At 64.1% G+C, this 19,273-nt stretch overlaps 1 protein-coding gene across 9 annotated transcripts in view; it reads left to right on the plus strand.

Annotated features, from left to right (window-relative positions):
* MTA1 (metastasis associated 1) overlaps positions 1–19,273 on the plus strand; it is a 34,792-nt gene that overhangs the window by 797 nt on the left and 14,722 nt on the right. For 5 of the 9 annotated variants that reach the window (XR_002341126.2, XR_014809378.1, XM_084967130.1 and 2 more), the window contains exons 2-3: positions 12,720–12,787; positions 17,188–17,281. Coding sequence is in view for 6 of the 9 variants with exons in the window: in XM_084967130.1 (XP_084823256.1) it covers positions 12,720–12,787; positions 17,188–17,281 (162 nt within the window). In the remaining 3 variants the exon portion in view is untranslated. Of the gene's footprint in view, positions 1–12,719; positions 12,788–17,187; positions 17,282–18,337; positions 18,520–19,273 lie in introns of those variants that run through there. The other 4 variants (XM_084967133.1, XM_084967134.1, XM_084967135.1 and 1 more) reach the window with 3 other exon arrangements.

Below are 19,273 nucleotides of genomic sequence, written 5' to 3' on the forward strand. Positions count from 1 at the left end.
AGCCGGTGGGGGGTAGTGGCTGGGCCGGCAGCGGCCAGGCGGGGGCTCTGCCCACCTGTTGGGGGCTGAGCGTGGGGCTGAGGAGCTCTGGGAGTCGCAGAGCATCCTTTGGGGCTGGGGCGCCTGGCGGGATCCCCCCAACTCGGGAGCAGGAGCACGTGGCATTGGGAGGTGCTGGCGGCTCCTGGGAGTGGGAGTTTGGGGCCCTTGTGGTGTGGAGAGCACCCCCGCGGCGGCGCCGAGGGCTGGTTCAGCTGCTGGGGGCGGGGGGCAGTGGTCCCCTCGGGGGGTGGGGAGCTGTATGTGGCGGCCGCGTTCCCGCCGCGAGCCTGCGGTCACCTGGGAGCTGCCCTCTGGGCCCGGCGTGGGCCTGGGGGCTTCCCCGGCAGGATTCCCTCTCCAGGTCCTCAGCGGCCTGTGCTCCCCCCAGCGTGCTGCTGGCACCCTGATCTTTTCTCTGCTGTCTCCTGTTTCTGCGGCCCAGCAGGGAGGTGCTTTGCATTTGGGAAAGAGGCAGGTGGCCCCCTGGTTAGGGGGTGCAGAGCTAGCTGAGATCCGGGGTGGGGGCTTCCTTCCTGGGGCTGTTGCTTCTCCCACTCAAGCCCCAGGAAGCCTCCAGCTTTGGGCTTTGCCCCACTTTGTGGGGAGGGGGCTCTAGGAGGCTCGTGCTACGGGTCCCCACGGGGTCCCGAGCTGGCCTCATCTGGTCCTTCACAGGTGGTGAGATGCCCACCCTCTCGGAGACTTTGAGCCGCCCACTTGCCCCCCTTTGGTCAGGGCTGAGGACAGCTCTGGCCTGGCTTTCCAAGTCACCTGTGTCTTCAGTCTACCCTCTCTCGCTGGCCGGCTGACCCCCGAGTGCCAGGCCAACCTTGTGACCTTGGGCGCACCCGCCCCGCTGTCCAGCCCTCCCTCCTCTCTGGCTCAGAGGTGTCACGGAAATGGGGGCCCTTACCCCATTCGGCAGCAGGCCCCTGGTGGACACGGCGGTGGCGGGGGGAGAGCAGGCTAGGGGGCGGGGGCCTTCAGAGAGGGGCCTGTTGGTTTCCCAACTTCTCCAGTCCGGGGGGGAGCCGATCTGTGGAGGGAGGCCCCCGGGGTCTCTCAATACACTGCCAGGCTGGGTGGCCCCCCGTGGAACCCCACGGACGGAGTCGCTTTCTCCGTCCGTTGGCCCCTAGCCCAGCTGCTGCAGCCCAGGGCTCCTGCCCGCCTCGCAGCTGCCCCCTTTCAGTGCCACCCCCTCGCCCTCCTGGAACGCCTTTCCTCAGCGCAGACCCCCTCCTGCCCAGCCCAAGGCCCTCCTCTGGTCTGGCCGTCCCCCCGCCCACTCGGTGCCCCTTGGCTTTCCCCACGCAGAGCCTCTCTGCAGGTGTGGGCTCACCTCCCACCCCAGGCTGTGGCCCTGAAGTCTTGCTCAGCGTGTTCAGTAAATGGAGTGTTCCCAGGGCAGGGGCGCCCAGCTCCCGGCCGGCCGCAGACACCGAGGCTGGAGAGGGAGGCTTGGGTGTCACCCAGAGGCCCTCCGTGGCCTCCTCTGCCTCTCCCTCCCAGGCCCCCCGCCCCGTGCCTGCTTGTCGCGACTGGTTCCAAGGGCCGGGGTGCCCCTGGACTTGGACTTCTGTCACCCTCCTCTTGGCAACCCCCCTCCCTTGGTGTAAACAGGGGTCCTGTGGTGTAGCCCATGGGTGGGGCTGCTTCCACTTGGACCCCTTCGGTCCCTGCAGGGAAGCCTCGTTTGCCCCTGTCCACTGGGCCGTGGGCTCGGCCGGCCTGGTGCGGGCCGGCTGGGCTGCTGTCCCGAGGTGCTGCTGCTGCGCGGGGGTCCGTGTCTGGGTGTCTCAGGGTCCAGATGGAGGCGGCCTGCCCTGGCCGGGGGCGTGCCCCCGCCCGCCTCCGGGGTCTCCTCCACTAAAGACCCGGAGAGCAGAGCCTTTGCCGAAGGTGCCGGCTTCAGCAGGGAGAAGCACAGGACGCCTGTTAAATTTGAATTTCAGATAAACAGTTTCTTAGCATACGTGTGTCCCGAATACTGTGTGGGCCACACTTACATGAGAAGTTGCTCGCAGAGTCCCGCGTCACTTGGGAGTCCTGCGTGTCCCACCTGGCAGGCTGTCCCAAGGCCCTGCCAGGAGTCGGGCGGGGTGAAGGCCTGGCTGCAGCTTTGGGCCAGCTGACCGCCTGGGCCGATTGGGTCGGCCTGGGAGGGGCAGGGCCTGCTTCGTCCCTGGGAAGTGACCTGGCCTGGACAGAGGCCTTCTGTCGGCAGTGGCAGCTGTGGCCGCAAGGGTGGCAGGCGAGGTCTCGGTGTGTACGGCGGGGTCAGCCACGGCCCGGCTCCTCTGGGGTCCGTGCCCTGAGGGCAGGGGGGCCTCGAGCAGGCGTCCAGAACCAGCCATGGGCTGAGGGCCCCACAGGCAGCTCTTCTCTCTGGACGGTTCATGCAGAAACCTGGTCTGCTGTGTCTCAGGACAGAAAGGCGAAAGCCAGCAGCCCAGAGCCTCCTGACAACACAGCCACTGTTTGGGGAGGTGTGGTTTTTGTGTTTTTTGCGTTTTTTCTTAGGGCGGTGTGTGCGGCATATGAAAGTTCCCAGGCTAGGGGTCGAATCGGAGCTCCAGCCGCCAGCCTACACCACAGCCACAGCCACGCCGCCAGATCCGGGCCACATCTGCGACCTCCACCACAGCTCCCGGCGACGCCGGGTCCTCAACCTGCTGAGCTGGCCCAGGAATCGAACCAGCATCCTCGGGGTACTAGTTGGGTTTGTTACTGCTGCGCCACAGCGGGAACCCCTGGGCGGGTGTGTTTTAATTGGCGGTCGGTAGCTGCACCCATGTCAGGGTTTCTGTTTTCCCTTCTTTGGGAGAAGGCAGCGTCCCCTCTTTCCGGTAGTTTGATTTTTAAAGATACACTTGGGAGAGGTAACGGGCCCGCCCCTCACCCTGCAGGCAGCTTGAAGTGTCCCTGTGGCCAGAAATGCATCTTTGGTTTTTGGGTAAACTTTTGAACAGGTGCGGCCTTCACACATGACAGTTCCGCACTTGGGCAGGGCCAGCCGGGCTGCGCCGGGGACCCAGGCGAGGCGGGGGTCCCGGCATGGGCCTTGGGCTGCGAGGGGCCGGGCTGGGCCGGGGCCTTCCGTGGTGCCTCCCGGGGGAAACGGGGCCGTTAAAAACTCGGGCTGATGAGAAGAGGAGCCGTGGTTCAGGGAGGTCGGCGTAGACGGTCCCAAGAAGCACGTCCTTCAGGCCCGAGGTCCCCTTGGCCCTGCACCCCTGCTGTCTGCAGTGACCTGCCCATGCGGCCGGCTGGACACACCTGCTCCCCAGCTTGCCTGCCCAGGAACTTGCGATCCTGCGCTGTCCCATGCTGCCCCGGCTCCGGCTGTCCCTGGGCCCCCGCGTCTCTGCCCCCCAGGCCCGCCTGTCCTCAGGGAGCAGCTGGGCCATGTCTGAGGGCCTGGCGTCCTGGGGCTCCCGGGCCCCGCGTGGACAGGCGAGGCTGCCGGTGCCGTCCCCAGGGCCACCCGTGTCCTGCGGCGTCTGGGGAGAGCCCGGGAGGCACCCTTGGCCCCCGCACCCTCTGCCTGGCGCCACGTCACAGCCACGGGGCTGCTCCCTCCCCCCCCGTACCCCAGGTTTCTTGGGGCCTCCGTGCTCCTCGTCCGTGGGACGTGGATGGGTGCCTTCTCGCGGGGACGCTGGGCCCTGCGGCCCCTCCCTGGCCCTTTTCCAGCCGCGGTCCGTGTCCAGCCTTGGAGGTGGCGCTTCTGAGGAGCAGGTCTGCTGGCCCCCCCTGGAAACCGCCCCTTGGCTCCCGCAGTGGAAAGTTAAGTCTGAACGCCCTAGAGGCCGGGCAGCTGGGCCCTGCCCCCGGTGCCGCTGGGCTCTGCTGGGTGACGAGTGTGACAGTGACACCTTGAGGTGCGGGCTGCTTGTCTCAAGGGGAGGGCGGGGCTCCCCTGGGCTTGAGAGGGCAGCCTCAGCTCAAAGGCCGGGCCCAGGGGGTTGTCGGCATTCTAGGCCAAGGGCCCTGGCAGGGCCTTCTCTGGGGTCTGCTTGGAGATGATGCTGTCCCCTCATCCAGTGTCCAGAGGGATGGGGACACCTGCCGCGCTCAGGTGTGGCGCCTGGCGGTCCTCAGCCCCCGCCCTGTGCTCCAGCCCTCGAGGGAGGCCAGGCCCCTTGGTTACTGGCCACTTCCCCCTCTAGGCAGGTCCCATCTCATTCCTGAACTTTTGCGGGGACTGCACATGGCCGTCACTGGCTGTCCTTGCAGGGCCATCACTGTATGCGGGGGCCCACCGGGGTCCCTTCGTGCTGCAGCCTGCGGGGGCGCGTGGCTGGGAGGCCTGGCTGGGAGATGGAGCTGCCGGGCGGGGTGGATGCGGTGGTCCTCCAGAGTCCCGGGTCCGGGTTCCCCAGACGCCCTACCCTCGCAGGGAGCGGCTCCTGGGCTGTGCTGAGTTCCTCCCAGTCCATCCCCAGGCTTGGCTTGCCCACGCCTGGGGTCTCTGCTCCGCCGTTCCCGCTGCAAGGAGCCCGGAGGGCCCGGGGCTTCGGGGTCCCGCCCGGAGAGCTGGTGCACGTCAGCTGTGGAGGGAGGCTCCGGGGCCTGGCCGTGCATGTGTGCGTCACCCCACGTGGCCTGGCCCTCCAGGGTGGTCCCCGCGTTCTTGCGGAACTTGCTTTTGTCGCCCTGGCTCCCCTGCGAGCGAGTGCCTGCTGGCTGTGGCCACCCTGCCCGCTCACTGTGGACGCGCATCCCGTCCAGCCTCATCACCCCGCGCGATTGTCTGAGCCTCCGCCGGCTCCCTGAGGGTGAGGTGTGACCAGTCACGCTGGCACATCCGTGGTCACGTGTAGCTGGCGCCCTGCCCTTAATGGTGTCCACGTCTGGCCTGCTTAGAACCACACTTGGGGAGTTTCTGTCGCGGCTCAGCGGTTATGAACCTGACTAACATCCGTGAAGTTAAGGGTTCCATCCCTGGGCTCGCTCAGTGGGTTAAGGATCTGCTGTTGCCGTGAGCCGCAGTGTAGGTCGCAGACGTGGCTCGGATCTGGCGTGGCTGTGGCTGTGGTGTAGGCCGGCAGCTGCAGCTCCAATTTGATCCCTAGCCTGGGATCCTCCGTATGCTGCGGGGGTGGCCCTAAATAGCAAAAAAAAAAAAAGTAAATCAAGTGGCCCCAGCCTAGCCCTGAAGGGTGTCCCGCGTCCCTAAGCGCAGCGAGGCTCCGTGCGGCCCCAGGAGCAAACCCGTGTGTCACAGGGCAGCCGGCGTGAGTCGGGTGCTCAGGAACCCGTGGTACCGCATGTTCCAAACCCAGCGTCTTTAAACCGAGTTGCACAGAGAGCAAGGCTGTGTGTCGGTCGGCTGGTGGCAACGTGGCCGGAGCCTGGGGGGACCCTGCCCCCGGCTCCCCCGGGGCAGTGGCTCCGTTCTCGCTAGTTCGGTGTTGGTGCTGACTTCAGGGAACGCAATTACTGTGACTAGTGGGGCGGCCTGTGTGTGTGCGTGCGTTTAAAAATTAAAGTCAGGTCTGTTGAAGCTCCCTTTCAACATACCCTTTTGTGTATCTGGCTCTTTGATTTTGGCAAATGCACCCACTTGTGTCAGCTGCACATCTTGGGAACGTTGGTGGACCTGCAGGTCTCCCTTTTGCCTTTTGTTGTTTGCCCCTCCCCCAGCTCCAGCCACCTCTGATCTGTCCCTGTCACTCCAGGTTTCCCTTTTGCCGAATGTCACTCGAGGAACCACGCAGTGTGCCGGCTTCTTTGCCGGAGCGTGAGGCCTCCGGGGCTGTCAGCGCGTTCGGCGAGCTGCCTGCCTGCTGCGTGGGGCCTGGTGCGTGCATGCACCAGGGTTTGTTCAGTCGACGGACCGGTGACGCTTGAACTTGGCACTGCAGGCTGCCCTGGCGTGGTCCTCGAGGTGGCGGCTTGTTAGCAGCAGGCGGTCATTGCTCACGGTTCCGGAGGCTGCTGTCCCTCATCGAGGCTCCGACAGACTCCGTGTCTGACGGGAGCCCACTTCCTGGGCAGGGAGCTCTGGGGGCTTTTAGAAGAAAGAACTCGGATCCCACTTGGGGGTGCACCCCGAGCACCTCCCACAGCGCCCGCCAGTGCCGTCGTGCCGGGGGTCAGGCTTCGGCATGAATTTTTGAAAGACATGAGTGTCCACGTTGTACGGGGGTTATTTCCGGCTTCCGCGGCGGCCGCGGGAGGCCGCTGTGCACACCCCTGCCCAGCTTTCCCTGGGAACACGTGTCCTCGCCGGGGGAGAAGGGGCCCGACAGCGGGCTGGCCTGGACCTGTGCCAGGGCCTCCTCACAGCACTCGATCTGGGCAGGTGGTTCCGCAAGGCTTTCGGACAGGTGTGCCCGGCACCTCACCACAGTTTCTTCTCTTTTCTTTCCTTTTAGGGCCGCACCCACGGCATCTGAACGTTCTCAGGCTGGGGGTGGAGGTGCAGCGGCGGCTCCTCCAGATCCTGAACCCGCTGAGCGAGGCCAGGGACCGACCGCACCCTCACACACTCGAGTCAGGTTCTTGACCTGCCGAGCCACAGCGCGCGCTCCCGCAGTGTCAGTACGCGCTTGCCTGAGGGTCCCCGATTCCCGGAGGCGTGCCGTGGGTTTGCTCGCCTCCCTGTGCCTTCGGTCCGGTGTTTACACAGATCTGTGGCTGGTTGTTCACATTAGAAAGAAGCTTTTGGTTGAGGTGTGTGAGTGGTATGTTCTGGATGTCAGCCTTTTACCAAACAGGTATTTTGCAAACTTTTCTCTATTTTTTTGCACATTTTGTGTATGGACTCTGCCTGCTCTGAGGTCACAGAGATTTTTTCCTGTTTTCTTGTCCGATGTTTATGGTTTTGGGTTTGACATGGAGGGTTGTGGCCCATCTTGTGGCCGAGGTCTCTGGTGTCTGGCTCGGTGTGCGAGTGTCCCATTAGGCCTCCCATTTCGTGACCTCTTGACCTCCGTGCCAAACGAGCGGCACTTCTCTCGCACCCATTTCCTGCGTGTCCGTCATCCCCTGGGCTCCTCGGCCCCCTTCCATCCGGCATGCGTGCTGCCCGGATGGCCGGGACTTCGCAGGGACCTTGGTCCGGGAACGGGCATCTCCGACTCTGTCCTTTGTTCCGTGTTGCTCAGCCAACCCCGGCCTGGCGTTTCCTGCATAAAGTCGGGGGTTGGCTCCCTGGTTTCTACAGAAAAGAAGAGTGGCGTTTAGATCCGGGGTAGGTTGAGCCCGTGGTTTAGACCAGTTTGGGGACAACTGGCATCTTCACCTGTGCCGCGTCCTCGGCTGTGGCCCGCTGCCTGTTTCTGTATGACTCACGAGCTAAGAATGGCTCTTACGTTTTTAAATGGTTGAGAAAAAAAAAAAAATCAAAAGAGGACACATGAAAAATCCATGAAATTCAAATCCCAGCCCATAAATAAAGTTGTGTTGGCAGCGGCCGTGCTCCAGGGTTTGCACGAGTCCCGGGCTGCTCTGGGGCTCAGTGCCCTCAGGCTGTAGTGGGCCCACCTGTTCACCTGCTTACCTGTGGGCTCACCTGTGGTCCCTGTTCCTGGGAGCCGCGGTGCCCATTGCCCAGAGTTCCGCGTGAGAGCCTGGGCCCAGGGCCTTGTGGCTTTAGGGGCGTGCATGGCGATTGTCACTGGCCAACGTGGCTCACGTGGTGACACTGCAGCGTTCCCACCGCGAGAAGGTAAAGGTCGGAAAAGCCGGAAGCTGTTAGGTGGGCTTGTCAGTCATCACAGCCGCGTAGCCTCGTGGAGGTAAACGGGTCGGGATGGAGGCCCTGTGTCGCCGCGCGGCCCGGGCGTGCAGACGGCCTTGGGGCGGGCAGCTCCTGGGACCGAGAATTCGGGTTCTGGCCCGGGGCCTGCACTCCCTGCGGGATGGGCGGGTCCTGGGGTCCGGGCCTCTGAGGACTCTGTGTGGGCCAGGCGGGACCGAGGTTTTCAAACAAGTGGGGAAGACGCCAGCTTGGTGCAAGATGAAGCCGGTCAGGGTGGCCCGCGGAGCGGGTGAGCTGCAGGGCCTGGGTGTGTCTGCCCGGGCATTCGGGGGCAGCCCTGGGTCGGAGCGCTGGTTCTTGAGCTTCTGGACTGGCACCAGTCCCCCAGTTCTCAGACCTTCAGACGCAGAGGGAATCTCAGCACCAGCCTGCGGACAGCAGGTCTTGGGACCTCAGCCTCCGTTCCTGTGTGAGCTGATCCACAGGGTAAACCCGCACGTGTGCACACACGTGTGTGTCAGATTCACGCGTGCGTCTGTCTCCTGTCGGTTCTGGTTCCCTGGAGAACCCTGGCCGGTTGCAGATGACCCTGCTAAGGCGTGTGGAGCAGGAGAGGGCCTGGCCCGACACCTTGACAGAGCTCGTTGGACCTGAGTGCCCGGGGCCTGGCGTCGGTCCTGCTGCATGTCAGCAGGTGCTTCAGGCAGAGGTTCGAACCTCCTGCTGTACCCAGCCTGTGGTGTCAGCAGCGCGCGTCCCCTGACCTCGCCGACGTGGCGGCCATCAGTTCTGTGGTTTTATCAGAACCAGAAGCTGGATGCCTGCCCTGCCTACCGTGCAGCCGTTTGAGGACGTAGCTGTGGTTAAATTTGACTGCAGTTTCTTAAACCCAGGGTGGAAATTGGAATTTTTCAGTATGAGAAGAACCATTCTCAGCCGCATTATCAAACACTGAATGCCTTTGGAAATTAGTTTTTGCTGCATACTTGGTAACAGTCCTTTATGAATTCATCTGAAAAGTACGTGCAATAGCACTTAATGCAAAACTTACACTGAGTGCAGTTACTTTGGTGATGGAAACACCACTTTATACGGTTTGCTCACTGTCAAAAGCAGAAACGAGTCTGCTATGGCTCGGAGGGTTAAGGGCCTGATGCTGGCTCTGCTGTGGCTCGGGTCACTGCTGGGGTGCGGGTTCAGTCCTTGGCCCGGGAACTTCCACATGCCGTGGGCACAGCCAGAAAAGAAAAAAAAGGTGGAAATGAGGAAGGGGAGGGGGGGTGCTCTGTCCCCCCAGGTGGCCGCGGGCGTGCTTGCCGAGCTCAGCCGCGGTCCCAGCCCAGCCCCTGGGCCTCGGTGCTCCAGAGCCGTGTAGCTGCCGCGAGGGCCTTGCCCCCAAGCTTCTGCACCGCAGTCACCCGCGGGGCTCAGGGTGCCCGTCCTCGGGCGACGCAGGGGCAGGAGGCAGGAGTTGTGTGCTTGGCACAGCAGCTGTGCTCCGGGTTGAGCTCAGGCCGGCAGACGGGTGTGGACCAGAGCAGCCCGGAGGTCTGCGTCAGGGTGTCTGACGGGCCTCCCCTGGGGTCTCGGACACGTGACCACACGCAGCGCGCCTTGGCGTCCAGGGTGTGTGTCCCAGGCTGGTCACATGGTCGTGGCCGACCATCTGGGTGGCTGGGCTTGGTCAGTTTCCGGCCCTCTGGAGGTCAGGTTGACCCCTGACCCCAGCCGCAAATCACCCTGGGCCACGTGCCCAGGTGAGCAAGACCCCCGTCATGCAGGACAGAAGGGGTTCTGAGGTGACCTTCCAGAAGCAGGCCAAGGGCCACCCCTTGGACTGCGCGGGTGTGGACAGCCAGGCCCCGCCCAGGTGCTGAAGGGATCTGGTTCAGCCGCAGGGATGCGCTCCGTGACAGTCCCGCCGCGTGGAGGGAGGCCCTCGGCCGCGTCGCGGGTCCGGGCTGTCCGGACCATCGTGCCGGGGAGGGACGGTCAGCCACGCCGACTCCGAACCCGGAAGCAGGTCGTCTCTCCGCGCAGCTGCGTCGCGGACCAGCGCGGCCGCGGGAGGCGCACCCGGTCTGTTTTCATTTCACGGCAAAGCGTGTGGGCGCGTGTTGTGTTAGCACCCCGTGGTCTCCGGTTTGGCCTCCTGTCCTGCAGAGCCTGGCGTCATCAGCGGTCTGGGTTCTCACCCACCACAGCTTACGTGTTGCTCCGTGTTTGGGTTTTGTTGATGTTTCGACCAGGGTTTCGTAGTTTTCAGCGTGTAGATCTTTGCGCGGAACTTGGTTTGGTTTGGTCTGGTCTGGTCTGGTCTGGTCAGGGCTGCAGCCGTGGCACATGGAGGTTCCTAGGTTAGGGGTCAAGTCGTAGCTGTAGCCGCCAGCCTACACCACAGCTCGCAGCAACGCCGGGTCCTTAACCCACTGAGCGAGGCCAGGGATGAAACCCACGTCCTCGTGGATACTGGTTGGGTTCCTTAATCCCTGAGCCATAGTGGGAACTCCTGGATGGAATTTTTGATCTTTAAAAACCTGTAGCTTGTTCAGTTGTTACCTAAGCTTGCTAAACCCTCACTCCTTAGTTTTATTTTTTTAAATTTTTTTGTCTTTTGTTGTTTTCGGACCTCACCTGTGGCATACGGAGGTTCCCAGGCTGGGGGTCTCATCGGAGCTGCAGCCGCCGGCCTATGCCACAGCTCACAAGGCCGGATCCTTAACCCACTAATAAGCAAGGCCAGGGACTGAACCCGCCACCTCATGGTTCCCGGTCAGATTCCTTTCTGCTGCACCATGACGGGAACTCCTCTCCTTGGTTTTAAAACAGGTCTTTGGAGATTCTTTGAGAGTTCCCCTGTGGACGGTCACGCCACGTGCACGTAGAGCCCCTGACCTCTGCCTGCCTTTCCCGTGTGCAAGGACCCCGGGAGCATGGCTGTGAGGACGGTGCACGTGGGTGCCCAGTTCCCGGCCTGAGGGGAAGCCCCGGGGACTGGTCATTCTTCCTCAGAGGTGATTCACGTGGGCTCCCGTGAATGTCTGCTGGCAGGGGAGCAGGAGCTCCTCCATCCTGTTAGCGTCGGCCTTTGTATCAGAGGTGCTGAGGGGTGTTGAGAGGTCACCTGCATTTTCTGCTTCCCAGGGTTGAGGCGTGTTGCCCACTTCCTCCAGCTGAGGGGTGTGGAGGGTTGTGCATCTTTGGCCGGGGGCACAGCTCTGTGGGTCCTGTGATGTCTGCTTGTGGTGTCAGCGTGGTGCTGGCCGCCTGAGCGGGGGGCTTTCTCCCCCTGTCTGCTGGGGCTCCACCGGCCAAGGCTGCTGGCCGGGCCGGGCCGGGCCGGGCCGGGGGCGGGGCCAGGGCCGGGCGGGGGTGGGGCGGGGCGTCTCTTCTTTCCTCCTTTGGAAGGTTTCCCTCCGCGGGTGGTGGGGCGGCAGCTGGTGGGGCCCAGCATCTGCACGGGAGGCCCTGTCTTCCTTGTCTCCCACCTGCTGGCGAGGCATTTCCAGGCCGTAAAGCCCCGTCCTCTTCAGTGCAGGGCTGTGGGTGTTGGCTGATGTTGGCAATTGTGTAACTGCTGCCCGGGTCACTGGTTGCCCGGTTCCTCCCCAAGCCCCCTGCCCTCTGGTGGCCCTCCTGCCGCCCCCCGTGGCCAGGGCACCTTGCCTGGGGCTCTGCGGCTGGATGCAGACCTGCTGCCAGGCTGCCTGGACCCTCCCCCGCCCCGCCCCAGCCAGGGCCATACGAGGCTTGGTTCCAGTTCTTGGCACAGGGGAGTAATCACCGCAGGGTGGGTTTGCTCTTGTGCTGGATTCTTAGAGTGACAGCTTGCATGATTGACTGGAGACCTTTTTCATAAAAACTGCTTTATTGAGATGAAGCCCATATGCATGAGGCCCACCCATTTGGTTTTTGTTTTTTTGTTTTTGTCTCTCGAGGGCCACACCCACAGCACATGGAGGTTCCCAGGCTAGGGGTCGAATCAGAGCTGCAGCTGCCGGCCTACACCACAGCCACAGCCACGCCAGATCCTTAACCCACTGAGCGAGGCCAGATATCGAACCCGCGTCCTCATGGATGCTAGTTGGGGTTTTACTGCCGAGCCCCGCAGGACTCCCAGCGTTTGGTGTTCAGGATGTTTCCATTCCCTGAGACCAGGCCCGCTGCACCTGCAGCCCCGTGCACTCCTCTGCAGCCGCCTGGCACTATGGCTGGTCCGCCAGGGGTTGTTGCTGTTGTCCCGTCTGTGGCACTTGGGCCGCTTGCCTGTGCAGGCCTCAGTGAAGTCCAGCCAAGACCGCGTCCCGGCCAGCCGTCCCCCACCGGGCTGGACTGGGTGGCGAGGGGCAGGGGACGGAACCCCCGGTGTAGATTGGTGGAGACCGGGGCTGCGGCCAGGCTGGCAGCTGGGGGGGGCCACGTGGCTGTCCTGGGCTTTCTGGAGTGAGCCTCGTGGACTCCTTGACCAGAGCCCTGCCCGCTCCTGGTGGCTTTGAGGAGCCGGGTAGCCTGTGTGGCTTTTCTTTGAAGGGAGTTTGCTGACCTGAGGTCTGAGGGACCCGGCAGGGTGCCAGTGCCCACGGGACCCTGCTCCCTGGCGCCTGGCCTCATGCCCGTCCCAGTGAGCTCTCGCTCTGTTCACCGCTCTTGTCTTCGGGGGCAAGGGTGGGAGGACCCTGGGGCTTGTGCTCGGGGCAGGGGCGGGGGCTGGCAGCCCCCCACTGCCGTGGTCTCTGGGGTGGCCGTGGCCGCGCCTGTGGCTCTCCTTCCTGCTCTGGCCGTAGGACTCTTGGGCCCACCCTCCAGGCCAGCATCAGGCCCTGCCCGCCCCCGCCTTGTGCTCCTGCTACCTCGCAGCCCCCGCCCCCGCCGCCTTTCCCCTCGGTCCCGGGCCCCAGCCGCGGGGGCGCAGGCGAGCCGGGCCCAGAGCCCGGGCCGCGGGCTGACTCTCTTGTCCCGTTTGCAGACTACGTCTACTTTGAGAACTCCTCCAGCAACCCGTACCTGATCCGCAGGATCGAGGAGCTCAACAAGGTAGCGTGTGCGGCTTGTCTGGGTGGGGGGCAGTTCCCAGGGCCCCTGTGGCGGCTGGGGGGATGTGCCCAGGGCCACTGTTGGATGAGACCCGCGCCCAGCCCCGAGCCAGGACTGCATGCGGGCATCTTGGGCTTCAGGTCGGCCACCTGCTCAGACCACAGTGGCTTCCATCCCAGGGCCACCTGCCCAGGACCAGGTCCCCCTCCTCGGAGAGCCCATTCACATGGGCCCCTGGTGGCCTCACTCAGTGTTTGGAGAGGGTCCAGGTTGGACAGTTTCAAGCAAAGAGCCGAGGATGCCGCCTGTGACCACAGCCCAAGGGTCCCTGCGGGGTCCCTGCCCAAATCCCGCTCCCGCCCTGTCTGTGGGCACCCTTGGCAGGTGCTCACGTCTGGGTTGGGGGCAGGGAGTTGTGTGGGAGTGGACTCTCAGGTTCAGAGTGGCATCTCTCAGGACTGGGCAGTCTCCCTGTGACCGTGGCGGCCCAGAGGTGTGAGCCGCCCTTCCCCCCCCCCCAGTTGGGATGTTGGCTCGGCAGCTGCTTCCTTCCCCGTCCCCACAGAGGGCCGCTGTGGCCCCCTCTCTGGAGCTGCCCTCTCAGAAGCACCTGTCGTCACCTGGGCCAGGGAGGGGCCACCTTGCTGTACCCCCATACTGCCAGTTTGCCAGAAGCTGCTTTCCTGGACCTCGAGCCTTGTGGCCATGTGGCCTGATTCTGGGGACTGGGGGTGGAGTGGGGGTGTTGACCCCCCCAAAGATCAGACTCCGCTACACCTGCACCCTGACCCTGTGGCCATGCTCACCAAACGGGAGGGGGTGCCTGTGCCCCTGAAGTCCTGGCCTGGGCAGGGCAGGCTGCATGGCGCATCCTGGAGCTGCCACAAGGCCTGGGCTGGGGCAGTGGCTGCAGTGTCCCTTGGGGCCACTGCACCGCTGGAGCCTGTACTCCCATCAGAAGAGACTGAGAAACGAGGTGGTGGGGGCAGCAGGGAGCTAAAGGCCAGACAAGCCCGGGCATCCTCGGACCCGCGGCGGTGGCTGTGACTGGAGAGCCGGGCGGAGCGCAGCTCCACGAAGTTGGAATGAAACCGGAAGTTCCCAGCAGAGGCGGGACCTGCAGGGAAGGGTTGGATGGGAGAGTGGAGACCCGCCCAGCAGCCTGACGGAGACAAAGAGGAGGAGTTCCTGCCGCAGCAGCAGGTTGGGAACCTGGCTGCCGTGAGCGGCTCAGGTGGCAGCCTGGCACGGATTCCATCCCTGGCCCAGGAGCTTCCAGGTGCTGCAGGTGCGGCCATTTAAAAAAAAAAAAAATCAGAGAGGCAGAGCCTCCCTCCAGTGCCCCAGCATCCGCTTAGCAGGAATTGGAGGGACCGAAGGCTCTGCAAACAAGAAGTGACCCAGGAGAGAGCCCATCTCCCCCCGGAACCGCAGCCCCGTCCAGCCCTGAAGACAGAGGACGCCCCAGCAGAGGGACAGCCTGCAGGCCGCTGACCGGTCCTCACGACTCTGCGGCCCAGAGCAGTGTGGGGACCCTGGAGTGAGCACCAGGGCTCGGAGCCAAGTCGGGGTGTCGGTGGCCCGGCAGCAGGGCTGCTCCCGCTTCATCCCTTTCCTGTGAATGAAGACGATTCTGCGGTGACTTTTCCGTGAGGAAACCCCAGTGGCTGTCACTGCAGACAGGCTGCTCTGGGCAAAGCCAGGCTTGTTCCAACTCGTCGAAACCCTTCCACCAGTGGCAGGGGGTGCCCTCTGCCGCCTCCCCCAGCCCTCCCAGGACTCTGGGCTTTCCTGAGCTTTCAGAACAATTGTCAAGTTTTCTCCTGAGAACTTGGATTGGAAATAATATTGCATTCGCATTGTTTCCATGGGAAATTAAATCTTTACAGTACTGGAGCAAAGCGCCCTTTTGAAAGAACAGGGAACGGCAGACTAGGGGCGTGAGAATGGGGTGGGAGGGCAAGCCCCACGTGGGCCCCTGGGTGCCGGCCAGGCAGGAGAAGCCCAGAAAGGACCAGAGGGCAGGCGGGAGGCCTCCTGGGAAGGAGCCAGATTGTAGAGTCGGGTTTGGAATAGGGGCGTGGCAACCTCCCAAAATGACAACAGAGAACAAACAGTAGAAGGGGGGGCCCCGACCCCAGTGTCCACCTGGGTCAGCCTGGACCAGGGATCCCACTGGGCCTGCTCTGGAGCCATGGCCACCTCCAGCCGTGTGGGACTTCTGTCCAAGGGCCCCTGCCCTGGCTCCCACCAGATCGAGGAGAGGCTGGAGTTGCGAGGGGCCCGCGCAGCAGAGATCTGGGCAGAGCCCCAGAGGGAGGCTCTTGGAAAGAAGGTTCTGGAAATCTGGGGTCTCCTGGGTGTCGCCTGAGCCAGGCTTGTAGAGACGAGGCTGCAGCGGGCAGGTGGGCAACCCGTGTGAAAGGGCGCACCCTCGGGGCTGGCACCGGGCGGGGCTGCAGGCCCACCGGGAGCCGGAGCGCGGACCGGACCGCGGCCGCCGTGTGAGGTGCTCGTGCCGGTCGCCTTAGACTGTCAAGGTGCCGGATGTCGCCGGGGTGTGGAAGCCCCGGCCATTCTGCGCCCAGCGGACCGTCTGCAGAACCGTTTCTGGGAGGCAGGTTTTGGCCTGGGGTTCCCAGCCCGGGCACAGCTCTGAACACCGCTGCATATGGACAGTGTCTACAGGCCCGACGTGGCTGTTCTGACAGGTCGTGCTTCTCAAGTCCAGTCTCCACGCGCCAAAGACCTGTCTTCAGGTGGTCTTGCAGCCACGAGTTTCGCTGGTCGATTGGAGAATAAAATTTGGTTGGTTGCAGTTCTGGAAAAGTCGTTCACTCTCTTTAAGCAACTCGGTGGTCCGGGGTGAGGACGCCTATGGCCGGCGCCCCCTGCAGTCGCCGTGGTGGAGGCAAGAAGCCTGAGAGAGTGGACAACGCTTTGAATTTATGCTCCAGGATGCGAAAAATTCCTACGGCTTCTTCTTGAAAGGTTTCCGGCTTAAGGGAATTTAGTGACTGAAACTTAAATACTTCCCTTAGAGGTCATTTTGTCTAGTGTTGTAAATGCTGCTGTACTAGCTTCTACGAAGATAAGAGTGGTGATATAACCTTTGCATCATTATTAAAAACTTCGTAACACTGGTTAGTTTAAAAGAGACACAATTGGGAGTTCCCGCTGTGGCTCAGCAGTTAACGAATCTGACTAGCATCCATGAAGGTGCAGGGTCGATCCCTGGCCTTGCTCAGTGGGTTAAGGATCCGGTGTTGCCATGAGCTGTGGTGTAGGTGGCAGACATGACTCGGCTCTGGCGTGGCTGTGGCTATGGTGCAGGCCGGCAGCTGCAGCTCCATGTCGACCCCTACCCTGGGAACCTCCATGTGCAGCCCTTAAAAAAAACAAAAAAAAAAGATGCAATTGGCCCCAGTCACTGGGCCACTGGCCAGCGCCCCCCTCGCCCGCCTTCCTGCCCCCAGAGAGGAGTCAGCGCCTGCATCCGTCTGCCCTCTGCTCTTCCAGCCTTTGCTGATGACCCGCTTCCTGCCGCCCCGAGGGTTGACTTAGCAGAGAAGAAACGGCAGGGGAGCCTTCTCTTCCCTGGGGTCGCTGACTGTCACGAGGCAGGGGACTAGGGGAGGCATCCGAGGGGAAATTCGCCCCCAGAGGTTCTGTGATGAGCCTCCAGAGTTTGGAGAGGTCATTCAGTACAGGGTGACCAGCCAGGGATGCGTGCTGGGCCCCGAGGGGCTGGGCTGGCCGGGACGACCCGCTGGGGGTTCCTGGGGGTTCCGTGCTTCCGGCTCACTGACGCTCGGGTGAGGGTTTCCTGGCAGCGAAGAGAGTTTCCCTTCTGCCCCTTGCCAGGCGTTTAGGACCCCATAGCCTGTAGAAGGCACACCCGTTGGGGTCTGCGTTCCACTTGGACCTGTGGGACTCCTTCACGCAGTAAACCGAAAAGAGCCCCTGTGATAAGCTAAGGGCAAAGGAGAGCAGACGTGCTTGCCCCGGAGGGTCTTCCCCGCGGGGGGTCTTCCCCGCAGGCTTGCTCAGTGGCCCTGCTGCCTCTCGGTCTCCATCCTTCTCACACTCCGGGCAACCCCTCCAGTGTCTGGACATCTGCCCTGTCCTGTGCCAGGCTGCCTGCCATCGGGGTTGTGGATCCAGGTTGCAGGGCGGCCCCTGGGCCAGGGCAGAGCCGGCTCTGGCCAAAGCCTCGTCACAGGCGTCCTTTCTGGTGGCCCGGGGTTCCCCTGGTGTCCACAGGGGGCACCGGACGGAGGTGGGCGCAGGGCGGGCTTAGGTCCCGTGTGCCTCCCTCACCCGCGAGGCCCTGCCGCAGCGGCCCTGCTGGAGCGGAGCCCGGGGGCGGGCGGCGCTCAGACCCTGCCTTGCTCTTGCAGACGGCCAGCGGGAACGTGGAGGCCAAGGTGGTGTGCTTCTACCGGAGGCGGGACATCTCCAGCTCCCTCGTCGCCCTGGCCGACAAGCATGCCAGTGAGTGCCGGCCCGCCCGTCCCCCGGAAGTCACCGGCTGTGCGCGCTTGGGGGCACTGCTGGCATCAGTCCCCTGAGAAGTTTCTCGCTTCAAGATGGATTTGGGGGCCTTCTCAAATCCTTGGCTGGTGCTGCCCTGCGCCACGGCGGGGTCCACGGGGTGTGTGCGTCCGGTCCAGGGAGCAGTCACTTCTCTGCTGACCCCGTCTGGCCCCCCGGGAGGATGGGTTCCCCGTGAGGCCTCCCACCTTGGGGTTTTGGCCTGTGTGCGCTTGTGCGGCCCGCTGCATCAGCGGCGTCCCCGTGGTACGCGTGACTCTGTGTCCACTGGTGGACCATGATGCTGTGCCCAGAGCGGCCACCTTAGAGGTGGGACCCAGTGGCCGCTTGGTGGCCTCTGGTGCCGAGGCAAAGAGCCAGGTCCCTTGGGGTACAGTGCTGCGCATCCCAGAGGCGCGGTCCGTGTGGGCGCGGGCCCCGCCCTGCAGGTGACCCGTGTTGGCTCATGTTCTTGCTGTCAGAACCCTGGCGGTGGCCTTGGGGCGGGACTGCAGGGCCACGGACCTGCTGGCGACTTGGGGTGAGGATGACCATGGGCCTCCTTCCCTGTGTCTGGGGCCAGCTCTGTGCTCTCAGGCGCCGGAGCTCAGCCAGGAGCCAGCAGGGCTCTGGGGGGAGCGTGGCCGGGGAGACCGCAGGAGCAGCAGCTTCTCCAGAAGCGCTGAGTTGGCGGCAGAGGCCCCCAGGCGCTGGTGGGGCTCCCGTGCGCATGTGATGTCCCTCGCCAGGGACCGAAGGCCACGCGGTGGGGACATGTGTCGTGCACGTGGCACGTGCCGCTCTGGGGAGGTGGCCGGCTTGCCCGGCCCAGCATAGGCCCTGTGTTCTCGGAGCCGTGTCCGTTCGGGCCGCCCTGTCCCGCAGTGATTTCTGCAGGAACCGCGAGCTCATCAGCCCCCTGCCAGCGTCTGCTGGGGTGGGGGGATGCCCCCTGCGAGGTCAGAGCGGCTGCTCCAGTCTCGTCTGGGCCCGCAGCCCCCGTCCTTCCCCTGCCAGGGTGTCCAGCCCCAGAGCAGTTGCCCTGGAGAAGCCCTTACTAGGGTGTCCAGGCCAGTGTGCTCCCCACGGCCCCTGCTCGAAGTGTGTCTCCCCGCCACGCACACAGAGCTGTTGTCCTGAGAGTGAGACCTTGCCCGAGGGAGCAGCGGCACAGATTGCAGCCCCCCGGACCCCCTGGGGTGAGCTGCAGGGCCTGGGAGAGTCAGCAGGGTGTCAGCCCTGCTGGGCGGGTGGGAGCAGAGTCTGCCTGCGCCTTGGGGGTGGGCCCCCAGCTCTGAGCCCAGGGCCAGGGCACGCCAGATTCCAGAGGGAGGGGCTTTTGTGCCAGGGACCACCTGCCCCTGGGTTCTTAGAGGCCGAGTGCCGCGGCCCATGCGTGCTCACAGGTCTGCTGGGGACGGGGCTCGGGGCTGTCCTGGTCAGGGAGCTGGACGCTGTCCTGGCCCCAGCTCTGGCCACCCTGAGGCTGTACGCACGGCCCTGGGACCTGCTGATGGCAGGGAGCCCTGGTGGGCTGGGGCCTCGGAGCCACTGTGAGCCTGTGTCAGGGTGGGACAGGGCAGGGTCTGCAGGCCTAAAGCGGGTGTCCAGGGGCCCTGGGCTGGCAGGCCCCCGGCAGAGGAGCCAGCCCAGGCTGGCTGCGAGCATGTTAGGGTGCGGGGCTGCTGGGCCGGCGTCGGACACTGGGCGTGTCCTCCGTGGGGATGCACTGGGATCCGGGTGGGGGGTGGCAGCCATGTCGGGGCTCGGGTGTCTGGCCTGGTCCCAGTCTGAGCTGCAGGCACCGGGTGGGGGGTGCGGCTCCCCTGCCCACTGGCACGAGGACTCCCCGAAGCCGCCTCCGGGGGGCAGCAGAGGGCTGCGGCCCGGCTGGTGGCCCAGGGCCCCAGGGCTGGGGACTGGCTGGGGAGGGCTTGCCATGCCCCCACCTTT

Source organism: Sus scrofa, chromosome 7 (assembly GCF_054392235.1).
Source record: "Sus scrofa isolate SSC_HxYL_T2T_F1_AM1 chromosome 7, Sscrofa_HxYL_maternal_Yorkshire_Landrace_v2.0, whole genome shotgun sequence".
In the NCBI taxonomy this organism is placed as follows: Eukaryota; Metazoa; Chordata; class Mammalia; order Artiodactyla; family Suidae; genus Sus; species Sus scrofa.